The sequence below is a fragment of the Urocampus carinirostris genome, chromosome 18 (genome assembly GCF_059441175.1).
Source record: "Urocampus carinirostris isolate Australia breed hairy pipefish chromosome 18, RoL_Ucar_1.0, whole genome shotgun sequence".
In the NCBI taxonomy this organism is placed as follows: domain Eukaryota; kingdom Metazoa; phylum Chordata; class Actinopteri; order Syngnathiformes; family Syngnathidae; genus Urocampus; species Urocampus carinirostris.
Window position 1 is genome coordinate 10,086,915 of NC_142366.1, and position 26,904 is coordinate 10,113,818.

The window sequence follows — 26,904 nt, forward strand, 5'->3', positions numbered from 1 at the left end:
AGAGGGGGTGAGAGAGATAGATAGATAGGGAGGGAAGAGTGAGCAGAAAAACGAGACGGGAGGCAGAGGGGCGAGAGAGAGAGGAAGAGAGAGAGAAAAGAGATAAGGAAGAGAGAAATATGGAAAGAGAGAGATGGGGAAAGAAAGAGGAGAAAAAGAGGGAGTGAGAGAGAAGGAAGGGGTGAGAGAAAGAAAGAGAGGGAAGGGGAAGTAAGAAAAAGAGAGAAGGGAGTATATGACAGAAAGAGAGAGAGAGGATGAAAAGAGGGAGATAAAGCAAGAGAGCGAGCTGGCTCCTTATTGAAGGTGAACCGGCTCTTGACAGCTTATTAAGCCCTTTCATTCGCGAACGATCCCTCACTATAGTGGACTCCAACCCCAACACGTCCTTTACTGCACACGCCCCTGGTATTGCGTGACGTCACCCTAATGAGCGCTGACTCCACTCAGTTTTCCCTTCCAGCGGGGGTTATTATTTAAAGACATCTTAATTTCGCCTAGCACGCTCTTAAAAATAATATAAAAAATTCTAGCTGCGCGCATGCGCGTTGCAGTCTTCCTCTTTTCGTGGCATCCGTGCGCTCCGCCTGCCTTGCAGCGCGTAATATGCTTGGAATCGAGCCCCTAGCAGGAGAATAATCATTCAAAACAGAGAGAATTTTTTAAAAAAAAAAAAGGATATTTATTTTTGAATTGATCATATGTTGTGAGTTTGCAACATGAAGCGCTCGTAAGCAGCATCTCATTTTGGATCCGTTTCGATGTCTGGAGGTTTGGCCATGTCTGCGAGAGAAAAGGGGATTCGAACCAAGGACAGTGTCAGCCTGCTTCCATGTTTCTATTTCGTTGAGGTGGGTCATCCATTCCTTCTTATTTTCCATTATTTGAAACTGAAATATCATGCTAATTCTGTAGGATGAGAACGCGCGCGACGATCGTTTGCATTATGTAGGTCAAATCGAAGCGTTCACGTTTTTACACGCAATCACGTTGAAATGATCATAAATTAACCCGACGTTGCAGCGTTTGGAAATCAACCGAATTCGGATATTGAGGCAACAACCAACTGTTCATTTCTGTAGAAGAAGAGGATCGATACTAGTATCGAGGGGATTTAACATTTAAGTCGAGGGCACAGGTGTCAAAGTCAAGGCCGGTGTTTTTTTGGAGGGTAGAGGAGTCAGTTCTAGAAAGCCTAAGGGACAATTTTTCAAAAATAAGCTCCAGATGTTGACCATAATGTGCAGCAGCAAGTTAAAAATGAAGTACAGCAATACCTCGGTATTAAACCAAAGCTCGAACATCGCATAGTTCGAGTTTCGAAATATTTATTCCAGTACCAAGTAACGTTTTTTATTTATATACGTTCCAATGCATTCCAAAATCTTAATGAATTGGGTAACTAAACAATGCAGATAACTTAAATGTGTAGACCAGGGATAACCAACCTTTCCGTTACTGATTAGCGCGAAGGGTTGCAAGTGTGATTTTCAGAGCAGCCCTTATTGCCTCAAAATATAGAAACAAGATACAAAGAGATATTGGCGGGAGAGGGAGAGCCGTTTATTTATCTTCGTCGGAGTTCAAAACAGAGTTCTCATTCGTCCAAGAGACAATCAGCTTTTTATGTAATAAGATTCGCTGACATTTACACTCTGGAGAAACAAGCCTGGAATTTCCCGTTTGGAACTAATATTTTCTCCTTATGTCAAGCCCGACTCCAATAAACCAATATGCATTCTTAAAATTACATGTTATTACTATGTTGTTACTATGTAATTACCAGGTTGTAATCATTTAAGGTGAAAATAGGCTCGGTCAACGACTAAAGATCATTCCAGTTCGAAATCAAATTTCCAAGAAAATCACAATGATATGTTTTCAAAACAGTTCCGTGGGTTACTTAGGTGGTCTTAAGGGGCTACCTGATGCCTGTGTTAGAGACCCCTGTTTTTGACAAAAACAAACCACACACCAAACGTGATGTTACTGCAAATGTCCGGCAGATGGCGCCGACGAACCATAAGTAACAGAGGAACAATCAACATTGTCAAAACAAAAATTAACATTGCATCGATTTTGTCAGTTTTCTTCGAAAATGCGTATTTCTTAATTTACCTTAGACTGGTGTTGTAAAGTGCGGAAGATTCATAGTATGTGGTAGAACTTTAACTATTTAAATGTGAAAACAATGAAGAAACAGAATAGATATAAAAATGTAAACATTTTTTTTAAGCCTTTACAGCACTTTTGAGCAGCAGTGTGACTTCAGACACTTTTCGCAATCATTTCCTTCAACTTGATCTTTGTTATTCTTCTTTTCTCTTTTCCAAACTTTCTTGGGACCTTTTATGAAAGGCTGAAAAATGAATCAAATACTCTAAATCACAATAAATTCCCAACACGGTGTCGGCATTCGCTGTTCTCACTGTTTTCCCTTTTTTCCTAACTCGCTTGGGACCCTTTGTTAAAGTCTTAAAAGGCAATAAAACACACTAAATAACAATCTATTCTAAATACATGTTTTTGAACTTAGTCCCTATCACTGTTTTCTTCCTCCAATTTTCTCGGGACCCTTTACTATTGTCAAAAAAGGCAATAAAACAGACAAAATCACGATCAATTCTCAACACAGTAAATCATGATCAATTCTCAACAGATGTTTTTGGACTTCATTGTTCGCACTGTTTTTTCCGATTTTACTAACTTTATTATCATCAAAAAAGTAAAAAAAAAACGCATTAAATCATGATAAATTTTCAGTTGTCAGACTTCATAGCTGTTTTCCTTTTTCCCTAACTTTCTGAAGACCCTTTATTATCATCAAAAAGGCAATACAACACAATAATCGCGATTAGATCTCAACATATGTTTTCGGACTTCATTGATCTCACTGTTTTCTTTTTTTCCCAATTTTTGGGACCCTTTATTATGATCAAAAAAGGCAATGAACCGCAGTAAACCACAAACAAACGTCCCTTTTTCTCACAGTTTTACTCTTCACAATTTTCTTGAGCACCTTTATTATCATCAAAAAAAGGTAATAAAACACAAGTGTCAGGACCAGAACGGAAACAGGACCCAATTGCATTACGTTTCTCACAAGTTTTATTAAAGAAAAGAGGAAGGACTGCGCCCACGATCCGGTGTTCGCTTGGCGCGGGAAGCCAGTCGCTCTGAACGCGAAAGCGGGTCTTCCGTGGCGAGCGATGGCGGTGTCGGGGACGGAAAAACAGGTCGATAGCCGGGACTGGAGAGCAAAAACATGGTCGGGTCAGAAACGGGTCGTAAGCCGGGACGGGAGAGCAGACGTGGTCAAGATCAACACGGGTCGTAGACGGAGACAGAAGGGGAGCAAAAACGGCTAAGGTGAGAGTCAGGGTCGAAAAGGCTTGCCTCGTATTCACTGAGGTTCGCAGACAGACTGACAACAGGTGACCGAAAGGAGTGGGTTTAAATAGGGACAGGGAGCCAATCAGAGTCCGAGGCAGTTGGCGCCAAAGGAGCGGGCACATCAGTAATCATGACAACAAGAATCACTATAAATTCCCAACACATGTTGTAACACATCATAGTTCTATTTTCTTAACTTTCTTAGGAACATTTATTATCGTCAATAAAGGCAATAAAACACACTATATCATGATCAAGTCCCAACATATGTCGTCAGACTTCATAATTGTTTTCCTATTTTTCTAACTTTGTTAGGACCCTTAGTTATCATCAAAAAGGCAATAAAACACATTAAATCATGATCAATTCTCGACACATGTTTGTGGACTTCACACTGTTTTATGTTTTTCTAATTTTCTTGGGAACCTTTACTAACGTCAAAAAAGGCAATAAAACACAATAATCGCGATCACTTCTCCACACGCGTTTTCAAACTTTGTTGTTTCTAACCGTTTTCTTCTTTTCCCAATTTTTGGGACCCTTTATTATGATACTTGCAATAAAGCGCACTAAATGACAATCAATTCTCAACACACATGTTGTCGGACTTCGTAGTTTGTTTTTTCTACTTCCCTAACTTTCTTAGGACCCTTTATTATTGTCAAAAAAAGGCAATAAAACACATAAATCATGATCAATTCTCAACACACGTTTTCGGACTCCATTACCTTCTATCAAACTTGCTTAAGGCCCTTTTATTATGGTCAAAAAAGGCAATAAAACACACAATTATGATTAATTCTCAACACATGTTGTCGGAATAGTTTGTTTAACTATTTCCCTAACTTTTCTTAGGACCCTTTATTATCGTCAAAAAGGCAACAAAACAAAACACATTAAATCATGATCAGTTCTCAAAACATGTTGTCGGACTTCATAGTTTGTTTTTTATAGTTCCCTAACTTTCTTAGGACCCTTTATTATCGTCAAAAAAGGCAATAAAACACATTAAATCATGATCAATTCTCAACAAACGTTTTCAGACTTCATTTCCTCTTGTAAAACTTGCAAGGCCCTTTATTACGGTCAAAAAGGACAATAAAACACACTGTCAAGATCAGAACGGAGACAGGACCCACTTGCGTTAAGTTTCTCTCAGTTTTATTGGAAAAGGGAAAGGGTTGCACCCACGATCCAGTAATCACTGGGCGCGGGAAGCAGGTCTCTCTGAACGCGAAAGTGGGACTTCAGTGGCGAGCGATTGCGGTGTCGGGAACAGAAAAACGGGTCAGTAGCCAGGACAGGAGAGCAAAAACGTGGTCGGGGTCGAAAACGAGTCGAAAGCCAGGAGAGGAGAGTAAACGTGGTCAGGATCAAAAAACGGGTCGAAGCCGGGGAACAGATGGGAGCAAAAACTGGTGGTAGTCATTGTCGAAAAAGGCTTGCCTAGAGTAAACTGAGGTACGCAGACAGACTGACAACAGGTGACAGAAAGACGTGGGTTTTAGATAGGGACAGGGAGCCAATCAGAGTCTGAGGCGCCGAAGGAGCGGGCACAGGTGCATCACATCGGTAATCATGACACACACTTAATCATGATCAATTGTTTACACGTTTTGGGACTTTGTTCTCACTGTTTTTCTCATTTCCTGATTTTTGGGGACCCTTTATTATCATCGAAAAAGGTAATAAAACACATCAAATGGCCGAACATTTTTTTAAATGTGTCATCAGAGGGGAAGGCTAAAGCTAACGCTAGACGAAAATAACGGACTGTGTCTTTTTTCCTTTCATACCAAACAAGTCCTACCTCAGAAGTTGGTCACCTCTTAGTAAAACAATACCTTTAAGATCCCAGGACTATCCCTCAGGGGACTGTATCCTCCCACTCAGTCGGCGGAAAATGTATTTGTATTTGTGTTGGTACCCCAAGGACTAGCCAAGATGGCTGCTCATCTTACTTAGCGCTCGAGTTTGTCCAAATATCGGAGCGAAAATAACTCAAATTATTCAGTCCAACGCCGATGAGTCGGAATATTAAGTGATTCATACCTGTCAACCTGTACGTTTTTGCCGTACAAAGTACGTTTATTATGCATTTTAAGACGTGTACGACGTACAAGAAAATCTGTACGGAAAAACGCAAATTTGTCAATTATGGGTACCATCCGGTATACACCTACTATCACCAAACGGCAAATCAATCAAGTCAAACGAGTTCGAGTTGTGTAGTGAAAGGAAGTCCGTCCCTTTTTAGAGAACTGGCTTTTTCGGCTCAAACGGCTCACTTGCTTTGATGCATCATATTACGAATTATTATGTTGTATAAAGTTCAGAAAAAAAGGAAGTATAAAAGGAGAAAATAAAAAAAGACAGGTTTGTGGTTATCCCTTTAATCAGTACATTGCCAACAATAATTTATTGCAGAAAATGAATTCATAATTTGAATAAGATGTATTATTCTACTGAATTACATTTGCATGTATTTTTTCCTTCCTCAGTGAACATCCAAGCGACTTCATTTTTGAACTTTTTTATAATAAACCTCATTCATGTCGAGCAACTAAGTATCTCACAACAAAATGTTAATTAACAATATACATGATATAACGAAACACATGTACCATAACATGTTAAACTACATAAAAAACACGTTTGAAAAATGAATATGGTGTAAGATTTTTTTTTATTTTGTAAGGGAAAATACAACAGTTTGTAAGGGCATGGAGCCGTGGAGCTTGACAGGTATGAGTGATTTGAGTATCGAGGTATCACTGTATTAAAAAAGTACATTTACTTCCGCTCCAATTCGATTCTACAGTAAATACCGATGACGTGCGGCCAATTAAAACTAGTTTACACTAATCTTATCAGGAACATAGTTGGTCTCCCTTTCCAGATTTCGAGTAGAGCTTGTGGTGTCTGCCTCCCTTACCCAGCTTGACAATTTATGCATGCTCCAATTCACCCGTGGCCCCTGGCTCTCCAATCAAACCGCCGTCATATATTATAGATTTGCCTCTAATGCTGTACGACGGATGTTGCTCGGCTAAATCGGCGGAGGCCGGCTTTCGCTCGCCTTTCGCTCGCCTTTCGCTCGCCTTTCGCTCGCCTTTCGCTCGCCTTTCGCTGGAATCGACTCCCAAAACCCACTCTTGGCCCGCAGGTTTCAGAGACCGTTTTCGGTAATCGTTGAAGTATCCTTGCCTGCGGAAGGCTTACTTGAAACCAGGTCAGGGATGGACTTTCTTCTGAATGAATGACTGCATTTGCGCGTGAAATGATGGCCGCTTTGGCTAATTCTTGAGCCCTGAGTAAACTGAATTCACTTATTCTAATTTGTTTCGTGTTCAGAGTCAAATTTGAACTTATTCGCCGAGGCATGAGTGTCCAAACTATTTCCTGCAAGAGCTACTGCAAAATAATTTATAGCTACAAGGGGCAGTTGTAAAATGTTTAATTAAAGTAGTAAATGTCTTGTTATTTCGAATGCCATGGGCTGCTTCAAAGTAGATGACGGGCCACAAAAAGCCCTCGGGCCTTAGTTTGGGAACCACTGAATTAAGGGGAATGCATTTGTGTTTCGAGCTACATAGTAGTTAGGATTGTGGCCTAAATCTTTGTAGATTATATTCTCTATACACATTTGTAAACATTTATAACTATCGATAATTTTAAAAGAAATTAATTGCAATGACATGGTTTCCCACCTTGTGTCTGAATATCAAGGATAGTTAAAGGGACAGTGTGTAATATTTAGCGACTTCTAGCCGTAAAAAAGAACAATATGGAGTTAAAAATAAATACAAATATATAAACTATGACATAAAGATGCAGTTTTTAAATACTTGTAAGAGTGAATTTGTATTTATTTGACATTAAATGAGGATTACCTTGAGGGAGTTGTCATCTTTGTCTGCCATCTTGTTTATTTTCCTTTTCTTTTCTTTCCTTTTCCCTTTTCTCTTTCTGTTTTAATTTCTTTAGTATTTTCTTCTTCGTTTTTGCTTTTCTTTTTCCCTTTTTTCTACTTCTTTTTGTTCTTTCTTTCTCTTCCCTTTTTACTTTTTTCCTTCTTTCTTTTTTTTTTCTTTTTCTTCTTCTCTTTTTGGTCCTTTCCACTTTTCTTAGCTAAGTTTGACGTGTTATAATTCTAGTCAAACTCAGTAAAATTTGCCGTATCTTTGGATTATAAAGCACACCTAAAAACCCCAAATCGACCAGAAATTTGAACGTTTTGTCCGGAAAGATATAAATAAGCGCAAAGTCCGATTCATCATCAGCTTCGTTTCACTCGTTCTTTTTTTGCCTTTTTTTGATATCTTTTAGTATATGAGTTTCTGTTTATGCCATTCTCAAACGATAATACTTGCCGCTAATATTAGTGCGATAATGATATAAAATAAAAAGTCTTTTCATATGTCGTCTGTATCATTAATGGTCCAGTGGTTAGGTTTCTGCATCCTTACCGCCGGGACCCAGGTTCGATTCCCATTGCACGCAATTCTGCAACATATTTTGACTGATTAATCATTGCCCTAGTGACTAACTGGAGCAACAGTTACACATATATAAATACAATAGCCCTTGCTGTAATTTAATTCCATGCGCTTTATAGTCTAATGCTTTTTCTATAAGAAAAATGATCCTTAAAGATAATGATAATGATAATAATCCAGTTCTGAAAATACAATACTTCAAGTTCAAGAAAGTTAAGTTAAACTCGTTTTTTTATATCAGATAAGCTGTCTGAGTGGGTGACCAAAATAGAGGCGGAAAATTTCACCAACACATTTTCCAGCGACTGAGTGGGAGGATACGGTTGATGAAAAGGAGAACAGATCCCCGAGGGATAGTCCTGGGATCTTAAAAGTATTGTTTCACTAAAAGGAGACCAACTCCTGAGGTAGGACTTGTTTGGTATGAAAGGAAAAAAGTCATAGTCCGTTATTATCTTCTAGCGTTGTGTAAGGAATTAAATATTAAAACATGTATCGTTTACCAAATTGTTCAAATTAGTAACAACCTACATTCTCCTTACAATGTGCGCTCGTTTCTTGACGGTAAAATATGGAAAAGAGACTGGCATTTCCACACCGGGGCAGATTTAATTTCTCAAATAATTTACCTAAGTGAACTCCATCGAATTAGCCGAATTAGTGTCGCTCAAGTCTCCGTCAAGCCTCCTCTCTCAATCTTCTCTTCTCTCTCAACCCATGTCTCTTTCCAAGCTGGTGTGCCGGCTCCTCCCATGGGCGTGCCAGGAAAACCCCCACGTGGGGTCCAAACCCCTCGCCTCGATGTCTGAAATGGTCAAAACATCCCCGAGTGTTTCTATGTCACCAGGGCCGTCTGCGTCAAGAAGTGCTGATTATCTTATCAGCCCGTTGTCCCAGTTCCCCGCTATCCCTGTAAACATCATTCTCCACTAGGTTGTATTGACCTCGCCCCACAGCTCAGCCAGTAAATATCTTTTGCATTTAAATGTAATTTGTATTTGATCAAATAAAATCCTTTATAGTAAAATGTATAAAATCCTTCAGTTAGCTTTAGCCATCCCTTGCTATGAGTCACCTCAGCAGCATCGGAGACTGGTATCTATTCATCAAAGCTTTCTATGTCTTCGGAGCCTCACAGACGAGGAACTGTCGCCAGATTCTCATTAGCCCGGTTCGCTCGGTGTTGTGAATTTTAATTCCCCCTATCTTTCAATTACATCGTTTAATCCAAAACATTTGCCCGTCCTCTGTAACTTGGAATGACGCGAACTTCAAATGAACTACACACATCGATTTGTCTTCGTTCCGACTGCCTGTTGCGAAAGGGAAGATATACAGTGCTAAGCAAAAGTATTGGTACCCCAAGAACTTTTGACATGTTGCCAAATTTCAGGCTTCAAATTTAAAAAAAAAAAAAAAAAAAAAATGGAAATATTTAAAAAAAAAAATCAACAAGTGAGACACAATTGTGAATCAGAACCACATTACTTTATTATATTAAAAATTAAAAAAAATTAAAAGTGGATGTTGCAAAAATATTGGCCCTATTTTGTCACAGCTCATCCAACAAACCCCAGGAGTTCCCTGATGACTCCTGAATGATCCAATATCAAACTTAATGACTAACAATGACACAGAGCACCTGTGCGTCACGTGCAAGCAAGAATATTAAAATTGAGAGAGAATAAAACCACAGCAAACCTAAGACCTGGCCGGCCCTCCAAACCTTTGGCCCAAACCAGGAGAAAACTAATCAAGCAAAAGAAGCAACCATGAGGGCCATGATCACATTGGATGACCTGCAAGCATACACAGCTGAGACGGGAATATTTGTGCACAAGACAACACTCGCCTTATGCTGCATCAATCTGCCCTTTAGAAGAATGGCCAGAACAAAAAGCACTGCCTTAAATAATACCATAAGACGGCCATTGCAAGAAGCCGCATGGGAGTCTAGTCAGATGAGACCAAAATGGAACGTTTTGGACCGAATGCAAAGCGTTACATTTGGCGTGAGAGTAACACTGCACATCCCCCTGAAAACACGCAGGCCAAGTCAGGCCCACCAAGTATTTTAATCTGGCCCGCGAAACATTGCCGAAAGAAGCACAAGAGAAAAATTGTCTGCAGTTTTAAAATACTTCCACTTGATGTTGCCAAATTCAGGTGCCACTCACAAATCACCTAGAGCTGTACTGCTTTCTTTCCCTCTCTCTCACACACAAACGCACTCTCTGTGTTTCATTCTTTTCTTTTTTCTCTGACTTTATTCTCAGTTTTTTCTCTTTTTTCTATTTCTCTTTCTTCATCTCTCAATTTCTCTTTTTCTCACGCTCTTTCTCTCCCTTTTTTACTCACCTTATTCCTCGGTTTCACACTCTTTTTATCTTTCTCTCTTTGTCACCTTTTTCTCTCTTTCTTCTCCCCCGCTCCCTCTCTCTTACTCCCTTTTCCCATCACTCTCTTCCTCTCTCAGTCTCTCTTGCTCTTTTTCTCTCACTTTCTCACTTTTTCTTTCTCTGTTTCTTTTAGTCTCTTACTCCCTTTTTTTCTTCCCTCATTCATTTTCTCACTTTCTCTTTTCATATCTCTCCCTGTGTCTCAGTTTCTCACTTTCTTCCTCTCTTTATTTCTTTCTCTCTTTCTTTTTCTGTCTCTTTCTCTCTCTCTCTCTTCTCACTCTTTTCTCTCTCTCTCTGTTTCTTTTTTTCTTTCCTTTCTCTCCCTTTACCTCTTTACTGTGCTCTCTCTCTCTATTGAACTCTCTATTTCCCTCTCTCTCTCTCTCTCTCTTTTTACTTTCTCTGTCTCTTCTCTGTCTTCTCCCTCTCTTTTTAATCTCTCTTTTTATCGCTCGCACTGTTTCTTTCCCTCTTTCTTTTTGATCTACTAGTCTGGCCCCCATGGGAAATTGTTTTCTAGCATGTGCCCCCCAGCTAAAATGACTTTGACACCCCTGCTATAGAGCACTTGTGGAAAGATCTGAAGAATACTGTGCATAAATGATCACCATCAAACATTTAGGAATTTGAGCCGTTATGTAAGGAAGAATGGGCAAATATTTCTGTTTCAAGAACAATTTTTTATCTCAAAGGGGGGCATCATTTTTGCAACCCCTCCTTTTCAATTTTTGTTAGCACCTCATGAAATGTTGATACATTTGGTTTTTTTTCACAATTGTGTCTCACATGTTAATTCTTGCAAAATGTTTCCATTTTTTATAAAAGAGTATTAACTCTTAAATATGGTAATTTTTCAAATGGATCTTAAGGGGCCAACACTTTTCGGTAGACCTTTGTTGAGTATGAGCTAAAAATCAAAATGTGTCCTTGTAGTTTTGTCTCTATCTGTGTCTTTGGTCTAGCACCCCACCAAAATGACTCCTAGTCAAAACCCAGAGGAGCCGAATTTCCATTTTTACACATCTATTATTCAAGTGCCAGTGTCTTTTCTCTGATCCCGTTTGGCAATCACCGAAGGCCTGACACAAACAAGTTGGACTTCTTATTCCGTATTTTCATGCACAATGTCAGTTGCGATCTACTTAGTATCAGTCCATAGGACAACGCTAATGATTTCTTGATTGAAGGTTTAGCCCAGGGGTGGGCAAACTTTTTGAGTCGCGGGCCGCATTGGCTTAAACATTTTTTGAAAGGGCCAGGAGGAGAAAAAAAATGTTGATTACATTTTTTTGTATATAGCGATACAGTCTCGAATGCAAACCTCAGCAATACCTGAGTAGCTCCTATGTTGTTAGACAGAGGAAAGAAAAGCTACTGGACTTTTTTTAGGTTTGAGGAGTGGTAACATTTATTTTGTTAAATATGTTTGATTTCGGGCAGCAATGCGGGGCAGTGGTTAGCGCGTGTGCGACACAGTTCTGAGGTCATGAGATCGAACCTTCCTGTGTGGAGTTTGCATGTTCTCCCCGTGGGTTGCGTGGGTTTCCTCTGGGCACTCCTGTTTCCTCCCACATTCCAAAAACATGCATGTTAGGATAATTGGCTGGTCCAAATTGTCCCTAGGTGTGAATGAGCGAGTGACCTGTTGTCAGATTAATTTGTGAAATTAATCTCTGGCTGATATGAGAGTCAAGGAAGATGCAGATTTGATATTTCACCTGTTGTCAGATTAATTTGGGATATTAATCTCTGGCTGATATGAGAGTAAAGGAAGATGCAGATTTGATATTTCCAGGAGGCCTCCAGTTACCGCGGGGAGAAAAATGGACCCACTCCTCTGAATGACTCCTCTTTCTCACCGTGGCCCTGTGACGCGATTCTTTTTATTAGAAGAAGTCAAGCAGTTGTAAAAACATACCATGATGAGTTTCCTGTACCCTTCAAAATAAAGACTGAAAGTATGCGTGTTTTAAACAGAATCATATAAAAGAGTAGAAAAATAGAGAACCTAGAATAAAAAACAGTAAGCAAGTATATTCCATCAGAGCCATTTGTAACGTGAGTAACTGAGAAAATTACAAATAACTAGATGTAATATGCCTTACACCTGTCTGTCCCTGTGTGTCCTGCGACTGGCTGGCAACCAGTTCAGGGTGTCCCCTGCCCACTGCCCGAAGACAGCCGGGATGGGCTCCAGCACCCCCGCGACCTTACTGAAGATAAGAGGTGCAGATAATGGATGGATTAATGGATGTTTTATTTATTTTTCAGTTTGATAGCCGGTCATCTACTCTAATTTCATTGTTAACCTATTTTTAGTAGCAAAACTTACGTTTATCTGCACTGGTAGGGTTTAGAATTAACAATCAATCTATTTTGTGTCAGAATAAGTTACACAGTAGGGCAGCATGGCGGCGCAGTGGTTAGTGCATGTGCGGCACAGTTCTGAGGTCGTGGGAACCTCCTGCGTGGGTTCAAATCCAGCTCCCGGCCTTACTGTGCGGAGTTTGTATGTTCTCCCCGTGCTTTCATGGGTTTCCTCCGGGCACTCCGGTTTCCTCCCACATTCCAAAGACATGCATTTCAGGTGAATTCGCCGGTCCAAATTGTCCCTAGGTGTGACTGAGCGAGTGAGTTGTCTGTCCCCATGTGCCCTGCGATTGGCTGGCAACCAGTTCAGGGTGTCCCCTGCCCACTGCCCGATGATTGCTGGGATGGGCTCCAGCACCTCCGCGACCCTATTGAGGATAAGCGGTGCAGCTAATGAGATGAGATGAGATAAGTTACACAGTAATACATTTTGAATTTCAATGACAGTTCAAATGAATGACAAGAAGGTTCATTAAATAAGCAAAGAAAACACAATTCCAATGTTTTCCAGTTAAGGGGATCCCAAATGCATGGGTGGAGAAGCACCTTTTCCGTTACTGGCTCCATCTGGTGTTAAAACTGCAACTGAGTTGAGCTCAATCGCCATGTGCGGGCCATATTTAACTATATTTTCAGAATTTGCTGCTGGCCAATAAAAACTGACACCCCTGGTTTAGCCATTACTGGACAAAGAGTGTCCCAATAACAGTGAATATTCAAATAGTTAGTAGGACACAATTTTTATTTAGCAGTCAAAACTTGAATGTTTTATTTCTATTGATGGCACAAGCATGGGACTAAGGTGGAGCCTCATCTTTTAAAAAAGTGTATTTATCCAGAAATTTAGTCCTCAACATGTTGATTTACAAAAGACTGATTTAGAGATTTATTAAAAATAACAAACATCCCTTCATAGAAACACTTTTTTTGTACTAATTACAAGGTTCGACATCTTTCTCATGCTCAAATTCAAGCACTTTTTAAGGACTGTCAATGCCAATTTTCCAAGTTCTCCAGTACCATTTAAAGAAAATATCTGATGTGAGTAATGTATTTTGCAGACCTACAATTATATCTGTGATTATACATGCGAGTTTTAACATTGCGTGTCGATTTATCAAGAAATACCATTTTTAGATCTTGACTAAATCTCAAAAATATTTGTTTTTGAGACAAATCTCACCCATATGTCACAAAGATGAGAACACCCCTCACATTTCTGCAGAGATTTAAACGTAATGTTTTATAGAACATCACTGAAGAAACATCACTTTGACACAATGAAAAGAAGTATGTCAACAAAGGCCATGAGTTACTGGAAAAATATCCCCTGGTCAAAGATGAATTGATTTGGTTTTTATGGTGTGAGGCATGTGTGGCGAGAACCAGGTGAGAAGTACAAACATGTTTGTGTTGTGCCTAAAGTCAAGCATGGTGTTTGAAATGTCATGGTTTGGGGCTGCATGAGTGCAACTGAAATTTGGGAGTTGCATTTCATGAAAGGAAATGTACTGTGGAATACTGGAGTAAGGAATGATCCTCCCCTCCAGAAGCTGGGTCGCAGGGGCAATGTTCCAAGGTTTTTCTAAAAGGGATTAGCATAAAGGGGATGTACTGGCCAAGCATGTGTCCAGATCTAAAGCCAATAGAACATCGTTGGGACTTCCTCAAGGGGAAAGTGGAGAAGAACAAGATCTTGCATATCCCCCACTTCCGTCATGTTGTCATGGAAGAGTGGAAAAGCATTCCAGTGGCTGTTTGTGAGGCTCTGGTTAAGTCCATGGCCCGGAGGATTAAAGTGGTTCTGCAAAATCATGGTGGCCACACAAAATATTGAACTTCAGGAACTTTTACTTAAGGGTGTACTCACTCATGATACCAGGGGTTAAACTACTAATGGCTATATTTGGAGTATTTTGAGGTGAAACATGAATTTACACTGCTAAAAAAGCTTTATTATGATGAAATCTCTGCAGGATTGTGAGTGGTGTACTCACGTTTGTGACATACTGTAGGCGTTGCGTAAAATGACTATGACTATGCAGCTTATATTTTCAGGTTGCAGGAAGTACATTAAAATTCACTACTTGAAAACGTTACCTTAATTTTTTGCACGGCCCATAATGAATGTCCATAATTCATACGTAAGCCTTGCACAATACACATTTCAGAGTGCACTATTTAGGTGCAGCATGACACTTCATAGAAAAATGCAGCTGCAGTAAATCACAAGGGAAGAAGAAATGCAAAGCCACCAGAGAGCATTGTCTGTGTCATTTTTAAGCAGATTTTTTGTGAAACGTGTCAACAATTTCAAGCATTTACAAACACTTCATCCAAAATGCAAGCACTTTTTAATCCTTGAAAGACAACATAAAAATTTAAGCATTTTCATGGATTTCAAGCACCCGAACAGACCCTGTATTTACATACAATTGGAGTGATGTAGACTTAGGTAAGCGGTAATGGTTAGCGAGATCTAAGACATGAACGTGTTTACTTGTTATCACTTTATTCCATTGAGAAGTAGTTAACACTGTCTTCCTTTGCTTTCTCTGCTAGTCTATTGGGAGAAATAATAATGAGTTTCTGTACATTTTGGGCTTTTTTCAAATTATTAAAAATGTAGTAGAGCGCTGGTTGTAGGTTTATTTGCATTGGATGCTGAACCCGCAAGGTACGCCCGGACGATCTCTTGACACGACGTGGGCTGTTCAAAAGCTAAAATTCCTTCAAAAAAGAGATTTTTCTTGAGATTTTTGTTCGAACCTCAAGTCAGTCTAGGGAGAAGGCATTTGAAAGCAAAAATCGACACCCCAGAAGTCTGTTACAGCTTTAGCCATAGGTGGTTCTACTCAACTTGACCCTGAATTCCCTCTGATATTAGACATAAATGGACAGATAAAGCAAAAGGGCAAAAGTTGATGACACATTGATATAATCTACCAAAAATACCCTAAAGCAGTTGATAGTGACATCAGACACACCCTCCAAAGGGCATTCGTGGCTCAGGACCTGAGATCACAGTTTCCCAGGGTAGGTTCAGATTCAGATACGAAATACCCTCAAGTGCTCCTCCCCCAACGAGGAGCTCATCTGTTTGCTAGGTGATAACAACCATTGCCAAAACCAAACTATTGCAGGGTTCTTACTTTTTGGGCTAGCGTTGGCCTTTTAATATTTAATTTTAAAATTACAGATCAATTCAAGAGACACTGCCCCTAAAACAGTTATTAGTGACAACTCCATCCAGTGTGTAGGAGAGACTGGACCACGGTCTAAACAAAGGAATAACTCCGGACTAGAAAGTATAAACCTTTCCCTAGTTTGGTTTAGCCACAGTTGGTTATACTAAACCAGCAGATAACCTTTTCTGGTCTTGATATCCTACCTCAACTTCATTAACTACGCCTAAAAAACGCTAATCAATCTATGTCAAAAAAACCTACAATTCTAAGCTGGAATCATTAATTAATTTATTTTCCAGCCGCTTGATTCACAAGGATTATATGGGTGCTGGACCCCACTCCAGCCAACATCGACAAATGGGCAGGGCACACCCTGGACTGGTTGCCAGCCAGACAACCATGTATATGTTCACTCATACCTAAGGAAAAGTTGGACCTCAAATGAACCTGCCATACATGGTTTTAGGATGTGGGGAAAACACGGTGCACATGGAGATAACCCACGAAGTCATAGAGAGAACATGCAAACTCTTAGAATTGAACCCATTGCCTTTAAACTAAAAATGCTAAGTAGTCATGCTGCAAGCTTTGTCATTTTTAAGCAGATTTGTTGTGAAGAACAGCCCACGTCGTTACCCTAAAAAAAGGAGTAAAAGTTTTCTAGACCGGTAAAGAAACTGTAAGTACGTAACCCGTTAAAAGAAAAACAATTAGGTGTAGACAAACACACCCACACACCAGCAGATGAGGCACCTGGAGAATTGAGCACTTGAGTCTGATTATAATCACACGGTGAAAAAACATTTTATGCATCTTAAAGGCCATCTAGGAAAAGGAGCTAGCTGTGATTCAGGCTCTTCATAAAACTGAATTCAATTCCGCATGGTGGATCCACTCAATCAAAGCTCAATCTCATTTCCCTGCCTTCACCCTCATTACCAAATCAAATTGCTATTGTCGTTGAAGCATAGCATTATGGTGGACGTCTAAAGCATTTACCACCTCGTGACATTTAGTCTTGATGTTTTATGACCTTTAATGTGTCTGTGGTTGTTTTTTCCAGCTGCCAATCCTGGTGTCCTCTATGGTCAGCTTGTACTTCCTGGAGTGGACAGATTTGTTTAAACCAGTGAAGTCAGGCTTCAACTGTCACGACCGTAGTCTGAGCCTACCATACATCGACCCTAACCATGAGGTTATCCCACTGCTGATGCTGCTTAGCCTGGCTTTTGCCGGTCCTGCGATCACGGTAAGGAAGTTATTTCTCGCCATAGATGTAATGCACTCAACGGTTGTTTTACAGATCTCTGGTAACAACAACACAATAAATGTTTCTGGATTCCTGACCAGTACCAAGGTTTTCCATTGTAATGATGATATTTTAGACTTACATGTTGCTTTATAGGACACTGAAAGACCCTTCACAGGTGGTGGTAAGCAACATTCATAGCCACAGCTCTTCTTGGGAAGATCATGCCCAGGGCCTCTCCGGCCACCACCAAATATTTGCACCTTTCATCCACAAATATCAGTGCCACTGGAAGCAAGGTGTATTAGTGTCTTGCCCAGAAGGGAGCTGGAATTGAACAGGCAACCTCAATGTTAGTGAAGCCATGGCCTCCACGTGGACATTCATCAGCTTTCTCATCGATCAAATTATTTGACCCCTGGACAAGAGCATTAGACGTATATAGACACAAATCTCTCTCTCTATCTATCTATCTATCTATCTATCTATCTATCTATCTATCTATCTATCTATCTATCTATCTATCTATCTATCTACCTTGGTCATATCCATTAAGAGGGGTGACCGACAGCAAGACAAACATACAATAACAAATAATATAAAAAAGGGAAGAAAATAGCAAAAATCACACACAAACATTTTTGGACCATGGCCAACCCAAATGCCCAAAAACCCAAACAAGTTAAGCACCTTGGCACCTAAGTTGGTCATGCTTTCGTCCCTCCAGATGAAACGGGACAGAAAAAAGTGACCATGTCACTCAGCTCACACTCTTCTGTTCAACAGCAGGGGCCGACAGCTTTCACTGGTTTATCCCTGCTTCATCATACGGGTGCCCTGCCCATCCCTTAGAATGCGTACAAACATCCCACTATCCTTTTAATGCTCTGTGGTGAGGGGCCCTCTCCCCCTGAGTGGTCCACTGCGTGTCGTAAGAGGCGATAAAAGTGGAGGGAGCGAGGGGACTGGGGATCCTCTTGTCTCTATCTCTACTCCCTAAGAGACAGCAAGGCAAAGAAAGGGGGGGCGGGAGACCGAAAGGTCCAGCAAACACTAGTCATATGGTCACTAAATGTGAGAGGATGTGGAAGTAAAGCGACTGAGTGGAAGAAAGAGGAGATCGGAAGGATGGTGTTAGGAAAAATAAGTGCCTATTTCAACAGATCATGATCGGAGAGGCAATCCTGTTCTGTTGTCTGTCACGAAGAAAAAAAGGCGCCGGAGCTGAGGCGAACATCAACGCAGCCGGCTGCAACTTCAATTCTTTCATCCGTAGAGCCATCCGCTTTGTCGGTATGTTTCTTTAACTTCTCAAGTCTACTTAAGAGTTTTTACTCGGGAGTGATAATCGTTTCTTCTCCTCAGGGGTTCATGCGTTTGGTCTCTGCGCCACAGCCCTCATCACGGATATACTTCAGCTGATGACGGGCTACCCGGCGCCCTATTTTCTCACAGTGTGTAAACCCAATTACACCACTCTCAATATCAGCTGTGAGCAGAACCCTTACATCATGGAGGATATCTGCTCCGGGGTCGATGCTGCAGCTATCAACCAGGGCAGGTTAGCATGAAACGGAAACATCGTTGTGTCCTAATTTCACCCCAAATCTTGAATGACTATAAAATTGAGTTACTTTATTCGTTGTAGAAAATCATTCCCGTCTCAGCACGCTACTCTGGCATCATTTGCAGCTGTCTATGTCTCGGTGAGTTATATTTTTGGAAAACTGGAAATTTTAAGTACACAGTAGACCCCTGGAAAACAGCAACCCAACGTTACATTTTTTTCCCTTTACAGTGTGGGACAAGATGTTTTTTCGTCCCTTATTTATAGCATTTTCCCCACTATTCAACTTGAACTATACATTATTTTACATGCCCAAAAACGTGTGTCTCTAAGAGGCCAATCTGTTATTGGTCGACAACATATAAACTGCCAGTCTTGTATTAGTTTGCATCACAGCATGACAAAAATGACGATATGCATCCCACAGTGCCTTTCTCTTTATTCAGCTCAGAATAATGTGTGTTTTGTAAAGACTTTGCTATTCGGCGGTACAGTATCGTAATTTTTGTACTGTATTTATTTGCTATGGATGCTAAGACTTGCAGTGGTGCTTAAGGGAGAAGCAAACCATGAGAAAAAGCAGAGGAAATGAACCTTGTGATTATCAAGAAATACCGGTCCGGAGCCTTCGCTCTGAAAATGCTGGTCTACTAGTGATCCCAAGAGCCAAGAAAAGAACCACAGGTTCGAGAGCGTTCTCCATTCGGGCCCCGATGTTTTGGAATGGTCTTCCCCCTGAGATTCGATCTGCAACCTCAGTGGAACTGTTTAAATCTAGGCTTAAACACACTTCTATTCTATAGCTTATGCATGACCTATATTTCATGTTGACAATATCTGTGTATTATTTGTTATTACAATATCCATTGCAGCCTGGTCATCCTGTGCGGTCATGTGCGGTCCCTTCTTAAGGTTTCTTCATTTTCCTCAAATTGAGGTTTTTGAGTTTTCCCTTGCCCTCATGTAGGTTTTAGATCAGGGGATGGTGTAATAATAGTCTATGGTTTGCAATAAATAATAATTGTAGAGCCCTTCGAGACTCTTTGTGATTAAGGGCTGTATAAATAAACACGACTTGACTTCACTTAACGAAAAAGACACACATCATAATTAACTTTGTGAAGGAATATGGCCGTAACCATCTGCCAATCGGGACAATTATTAAGAATAAGGAGGCAATTAAAGTCATAAAGTCTTAAAAGAGAAAGCTAATCCTCGCAAGTGATATCAGTTTACATTTTAAAAAGTTGTCTCCTCCGCGCTTCCGCATCTGCCCACTAACTCTAGTGTACCAGGTCAAGTCATGCAAATACAATTTTGTTTTTCATTTACATGTATGTTCATTTACGATGTTTTTTAATCCTAAACGCTTATATTACACAAAAATAGCTTTTACTATATACTAGCTTGTGATTTCAATGTTTTCATCTGGGGTAACCAGCTATGCATTACCCTAGGTGTCTGTCCCCTGTTATACACCAAGTTCAGGTTCTGATACTCTCTTTAGAACAGACTAATGTCACATTCTGGGGGGATACTGTATAATCAAAGCTGAGATTACTTGAACAACATGATCAAATACTGTGATGAACCCTATTAATGTGTCAACAGATGTACTTTAACAGCACGCTGACTGACTCATCCAAGCTGCTCAAGCCCCTTCTAGTCTTTTCCTTCATCATCTGTGCAATCATTTGTGGTCTGACTCGAATTATTCAGTACAAGAACCACGCTATTGATGTCTATTTGGGATTCCTGATCGGCGGTGCGATCGCGGTCTACCTGGTATGTCTGTCCTCATTTTTTCATTAATATATGTTTCAGCCTCTGATTTATTGTAAAACTAACATCTCCACGCACTTGTGTTACCAGGGTTTGTATGCTGTTGGAAATTTCCTCCCTAGTGAAGAGTCAAACGGCAGTTGTCCTCCCAGGCACCACTGCCCCACTTGCTCCTTACCACACATTAGTCAAGAGGCAGTGCTTCATCACTATCAAATGAAAGCCAGTTTATCAGGAGAGCCTGGTATTCCCGTCTCCCAATCCGAAGGCATCCTCCATCGGGGTCTTCCGCAGCAAAAGTTGGACAATAGCCTGAAGTGCGCTGGCAGAGATGCGGACGGTATCTCACCCCACAGTCCACGGAGCAAAGAGACAATAGTGACCTTTAGCCATACCCTCCCTCGCGTTCATACGCCACAGGCAATAGCGGCGTACGAGGAAGCGGCCAGACGTCATGCCGCAACCCTTCACCACGCTTCCATGGATTCAAGTAGGTCGAAACAGCTTTTGTCTCAGTGGAAGAGTAAAAACAACCACAAATGTACACTCCAAGTACCCGACTGTTACCCACCTTCAGGAGATTTGTCAACACCCGGTCAGCATCCTCAACACCACGGTAGCATGGAGGTCCGATCCACATCAGAACCGTCAGCTATGAGTCTGGATGCTAGCTTTGAAGCCCACGCGTATCTATCGAAACTGGCCACAGGAGCAAGTACCACTTTACCAAGTAACTGCAGCGGCATTACCGGAGGTGCTCGAATGTTGATGCAATCTCGACCTGGGTCTTCACAACTGGTCCACATACCAGAAGAATCACATGAAAGTTACCATAATAGCTCACCGAAAACAGGAGGAGGAGGGACTGACAGTCTGTCTCCGGTGGATGGAACGGTCCAGGCCAACTGGCAAAGGGTAGCTGAGAAGACCGCAGGTGGTAGGACCAATGATGACGGGAAGAAAACCCAGCCACGAATAATGCAGGTGATCGCAATGTCAAAACAGCAGGGTCTTCTGCAAACCCATTCCAAAAGCTTGGATGAGAGCAGCACTGTTCCAATTTCCCAAGGCTTGCCGCACTATCGAGCTCTTACTACTGACAAGGATCCAGGAAGCACTACAGGACCCAGCTCACTGGGCAGCACGACAGGAAGTATTTCAGGCAGCACTGGAGCCATCGTCCGAATAGATGCCCACCCTGAAAACAACAAACCGATTATCCAAGCGCCTTCCACTGACGGAAGCGGATCGTGGCGCTGGCGTTCTCTGGACCACGGCAATGGAACGGTCGTCGGGCATGGGAGTACGGGAAGCGGAAGTTTGAGGCAATCCTTTGAAATCAACGATCTGAACAGAGACTCAGAAAGCTCAGACTCGATACGAGAAGGCTCCATTGATAGGAAGCGTGTTGCTTCGCCTGCAGTTACTGTCCAAACAAGCCAGCCAGATCAGAAGCTTCATAATCAGAGCCTCTCTACCATTAGAGTCACTCCGGGGGATATCAGTGGCAACGGGTCAGGTGGAGGCGGCGGAGACACGGCCTCAGATATAACATCCGTTGCTTCGAGTCGAGAATCCACGCTACGGCGGAAAGGCCACAACGTCATCCTTATTCCTGAGCGAGGGAACAGCCCCGATATCACGCGAAATGTTTTCTACAAAGGAGCACCGATACCTAATAAGGAATAACGCACAAATTGACTGTTGGTTTTGACATGTGCACCCTTCTTTGATCTTTTCTCCGTTTTGGTGTAAACATATTAACCAAGTTCCGGTACAATCAACCGGAAGTGATCTTGGTACAGACCCCGTCAAACTCGGAGGGGGTGCTGTAGTGACAATCTCCTGGAATCGCTGAGTCGGAAAATGGAGAGAAAAAAAAATCAGGTTTTATTGATCGTGTACCCAGCTAGTAACAAGTATGTCTGTATAAAGCGCTAACTGGCTGTTAGCCTGAAGAGTTCCGGGACAGACTCACCTGCCAGCAAACAGTCTTCCTGTCTTGTTTTTGCTCCCTTACGTTAGGAAAAAAAAATACCATGCAACACACAATTTTACCGTTCATTATATATACCATCAGCATTGATGATTTATGTAGCATGAGATTTTCGTAAACGAAAGCACAACCTTTTACGTGTTAACGAAAAATAATCACTGTGTACTTTGTAGCCACGTTCAGACACCTTTATCGTTAGCTGTGATTTATCAGTGGTGTCAATGGATTTTTTTCTAAGCGGCTCAGTGCGTTTTTAGATGCGGACAGTATGAAAAATACACTTCAGGATTTGACATCAACAACATATAACACAAACAATTTTTTTATATTTGGGCTCTATATGGACAGTCTACAGAAAAGTGATTTTCAAACCATAAGTGTGCTTAGTATTCCTTCTAGAGGTAAGATCTTGGGCCTGGGCCCGACCCAACCCGAACCTGGTCCGAATTTCGGGCTTAAAATGTCAATCATTAAGTGTGTCCGGCCGGGCTTCTCTCTTACTTGTCTTTTTCCCTTCATGGAGGATCTACAAGGCATGCACTTACTTCTACTCAAGTAATTATGTAGCTAAAGAAATGCTTACCAAACTATTAGTTTAACAAATCACTAAATCCAAAGAAACTTTCATCCTCGGGGTTGGAGTAAAAGACGCGTTTCTTCCTTCTTCCACCTCCCTCACGTAATATGTCATTTCCACTTTTTGCCAATAGCTTACAAACTTTACAAATTTTCTCTCTGCTTTTCAGCTAAATATTTCACTATTTGCAGCTTGTAATCTTCACCACATGAATTTTTTTTTCGGTGCCATTTCGTTCACTTTCACTTTCACATTTGTTTGCTGCACTTCGCCGAACACTTGTCTTGAGGGACTCGGCCCTAAATAAACGCCAAGCTGCATAGTTCAGCAGAAATGCACAGTAAAGCTTCGTGTTTACTTTGGTGGCGAATTAAAGCTTCGGGTTTTTTTTTTCGAACTCGCCTATCAAATCAAGTGAATCGGTAGGGCTTGGTCGGGTTTGGGTTTATATACCCGCGACTTGGGTCGGGTCGGGCTGAATTATTTGGCTTAATCTTACCTCTAATCCCTTCTGTAGCTTTGAGGTCAAATAAGCTGTCACTTGCACTGAAAGTGTTTACCGTACCTTGTACTATATGCTGTTATGCTGATCATATCATTATATCCAATGCATTAGTATACTAGCTGATTTTTTTTTAGAGGGCAAAAAATATTTACCACGCAATATTTAAATATTTTCCGCAGAGTACCATCTGAGAGTCGTTTGATTTTTACGGGCATTCTGGACAATGTTGAGGTCAGTAAGAAAAAAAGAATTGCTTATCCATAGTCTCAGTTTTTTTCAGTTAGAAAATGTTTCAGCGTGCCTTTTGCAAATGAAAAAGAAAATGATGTACAGTTTAGATTATTTTCGAATAATAGTATATCTGTAGCCTCCATTTACTGATGCAATATTAAATAGGATAAACCACCACTCACAAAAGTCGGTTACAAAAATTGTATTCCCGAGTCGTCATGTTCTTACAATATATATTTTTGGTGGATGTGTTGGTGTACCTGTTTTGTTGTTCTTTTCATTTTTTACTTCGAAAGCCGGTTTTCGCGTTTAGGGCAAAGACCAAAGTCCTGGACAACGTAGTTTATGCTTTGTTATCTTATTGGTTCTGAAAGCGTTGCTGTCCTCAAAGTCATGGAAGAAAAAAACTTTTAGCATTCCAGGAAATCTGTGAAAAAAAATGCATTCATAATCAGTATTATGTAAAAAAAAAAAAGCAAGTTATTCTTCTGTAGTTTATTGCATGGTTTATTCAGCATATCATTCAATGTATGTGTTCTTTAAATGTGGTCTCTATTTTTATAGGGGTGAATGACTGATGATAACTTCTTGTAACCGGTTTTCATTATATTTTCACTCCAAAGGCGTTATATTGAAATATATGCATATCATTAAAATATACGAGTTGAGTATTTTGAAAATGCCCAATTTTCAAAAGATTTAGATAATTTTTTTTAAAAACAGAGTAATATCTTGGAACTCTACCATAATCCGTTCAGAATCGGTGCTAGACCACCAAGTGGTTCGAGTACTGAAACCTTTTTCCCCATAGGAAATAATGGGATTTATTTTAATATGTTCCTACGGATTCCAAAATACCCAAAGTATGAGGAAAATGTGTACCTAAACAACCTCAAATACCAAAAATATGAATAGAATATATACCTAAACAATGACAATTATTCAGATATGTAGATAATAGAGGATAAATATTATTTAGTATACAGTATAATCAAATAAGACAATTTTAAACAATTTTCTGTTCCTCTGAGCTACGGTTAAACAGCAGACTCTCATAACACCGCTAACATATTCCACCCTAATTTTTGTTTTGTTTTCCTCTTTTCTTAAATTTCTTGGGACCCTTTAATATCAGCAATAAAATGCACAAAACCACAATAAATTTGCGTTGTCGGACTGACGATCATTCTCAAAATGATGTTACCCAAACGGGCTGGAGTAGTGTCGTCTTTTTGAAAAGCCCCTCAAAGACACAGCTTGCAGCTCGTCTGACCAGGAGCCGGGACGTTTATTAGACAGTCGTATACTCTTTGGTTACATAACAGTTATATAACAATTTAATAAGCTCCGGTACATTATGTAAAACTTTAACCAACAAGAATATTTATTACAAAAACATTTTCTGCTAATAATTCTGGCTTCTCGTGCATAACAATACCCATCGTGGACGCCCTTAATCACAAGGAGTCTCAAAGGACTGCACAGGATTACAATGACACCCTCGCCTGATCCTAGACCAAAATATGGGCAAGGAAAAACTCAAAACCAAGACTCATGCATAAGCTTCACATGTCAGAGGCCTTAAAGTTCCTACAAGGTTTCCTGTTTTATTCTACAATAGTAGCCAAGATGACTGCTCATTTCACTCCAATTTTATGTTGGAACACCGCAGCAAACACAACTCTGATTTTTGGGTAAAACACAGATTTTCCAATAGAGAGTCGTCAGAGTACCTAGGTATCACTGTATTTGTATGACTTACTCTTATATTGTTTTTCATGCTTAATTGATCGATTTTGTTTTAAAGAAGCCTTTAAAAATCTGTAGTAAATTCGAGCGATTCCTTCTCTTACGATACATATCTAAACTGCAGAATCAAACTGCCAAAGGTCGTTTCGGCATTGTTATCCCAGTGCCATAAAAATACCTAAAATTCCTTTTTACTGGTGCTCAAAAGTCAGTAACTGAAAGTGTGTTTTATTGCATATCCATCATTTTTTATTGACTAGAAGGAAAGTGCACTATGATGTCTGAATTCCATTACTGGTCCCTCTCATCCTCTCTAAAGTTATTCCTTTAATTTTAATCTAGTGAATAAATCCTTAAAACTGATTTTGAGTTTGACACCCGGCCAAACTATTTTTTAAAACAAAATGTAAAGAAAAATCGATGATGCATTCCTCGCAAAAATGTGAATACGAAGGAAAAGAGAAGTAAGTGGATTTTTGCTAAAAGACAAAATGGGCAAAACTGTGAATTAATGCTCTGTGCATGAATCGTCTCGTGTTGCCACTGGTTGTGTAATAAATGTTTGTTTCTGAGACTGTGATCAGCCGTATGGATTCTATGCACCACGAACAAAAAAAAATGTTGAAAAAAAATGTCATTCTGAGTTTAAAAAGGAGAAAAATATATCATGGAATCGTACTTTTATATTATCACGTTTGCTATCCATGGTTATAACAATATATTGTCTGTTTTTACGACACCAAATATAGTACGTTTAGAAAAGGATGTATTTAAGCAATCCAATTTACTCAACTGAGCACGCTGATCAGGGTAGTTGATTAATTGTGCATTGTCTAAACAATTAAAGTTTGCTAATGAAACGGTTTGTGTCCTATTTGTCTTTCCCGGTTCAAGGATCCCTTAATCGCTAGGGTCCTAGGGGAACCACTTTGTGTGGTGTGACTTGGTCAAGTGCAGACTGGCAGCGTTTTTTTGAGTACGGGTTTGCTCCCCCACATGAAATAGCACTTTATTATTTATTTGTACTGAGTCCATGCTTACCATTAGCGGGAGAAGCCTCCTGATCCGACTCAGATGCAGCACCTTCACTGAAGTGGAAAACGTATTTTTGGGTAGCACAGCATAGACCAAGGGTGAGCAAAGTATGGCTAGCAGGCCACATGTACTTGTAACGATTCTTTGACTTGCCCACTAATTTCCCTCAGCTGTGCTCACTCTTTCAGCCCCAACTGCCACTCGTTTTTTAATTACCTTTCTCCCTATTTAAGCACATCATTCTTGTTCACTCCTGGTCAGTCACTTTTGACTCTGGGTCCCATTTTGATCCCGACCTGTTCCTGTATCCTGCCTAATGACCCTTCCCTGTTTCCTGTATCGATCCCCTGACCCTGGCTTC

General features: G+C 40.5%; 1 protein-coding gene across 1 annotated transcript; it reads left to right on the top strand.

The window, feature by feature from the left end:
• Positions 1 to 574: 574 nt before the first annotated feature.
• plppr4b (phospholipid phosphatase related 4b) lies at positions 575 to 26,368 on the top strand. The gene is made up of 7 exons (XM_088322475.1): positions 575 to 851; positions 16,916 to 17,101; positions 18,265 to 18,394; positions 18,467 to 18,662; positions 18,750 to 18,807; positions 20,280 to 20,453; positions 20,541 to 26,368. Exons 1-7 carry the CDS (start codon positions 762 to 764, stop codon positions 22,137 to 22,139), a joined length of 2,433 nt encoding a protein of 810 aa, XP_088178601.1. The 5' UTR covers positions 575 to 761; the 3' UTR covers positions 22,140 to 26,368.
• Positions 26,369 to 26,904: the final 536 nt, after the last annotated feature.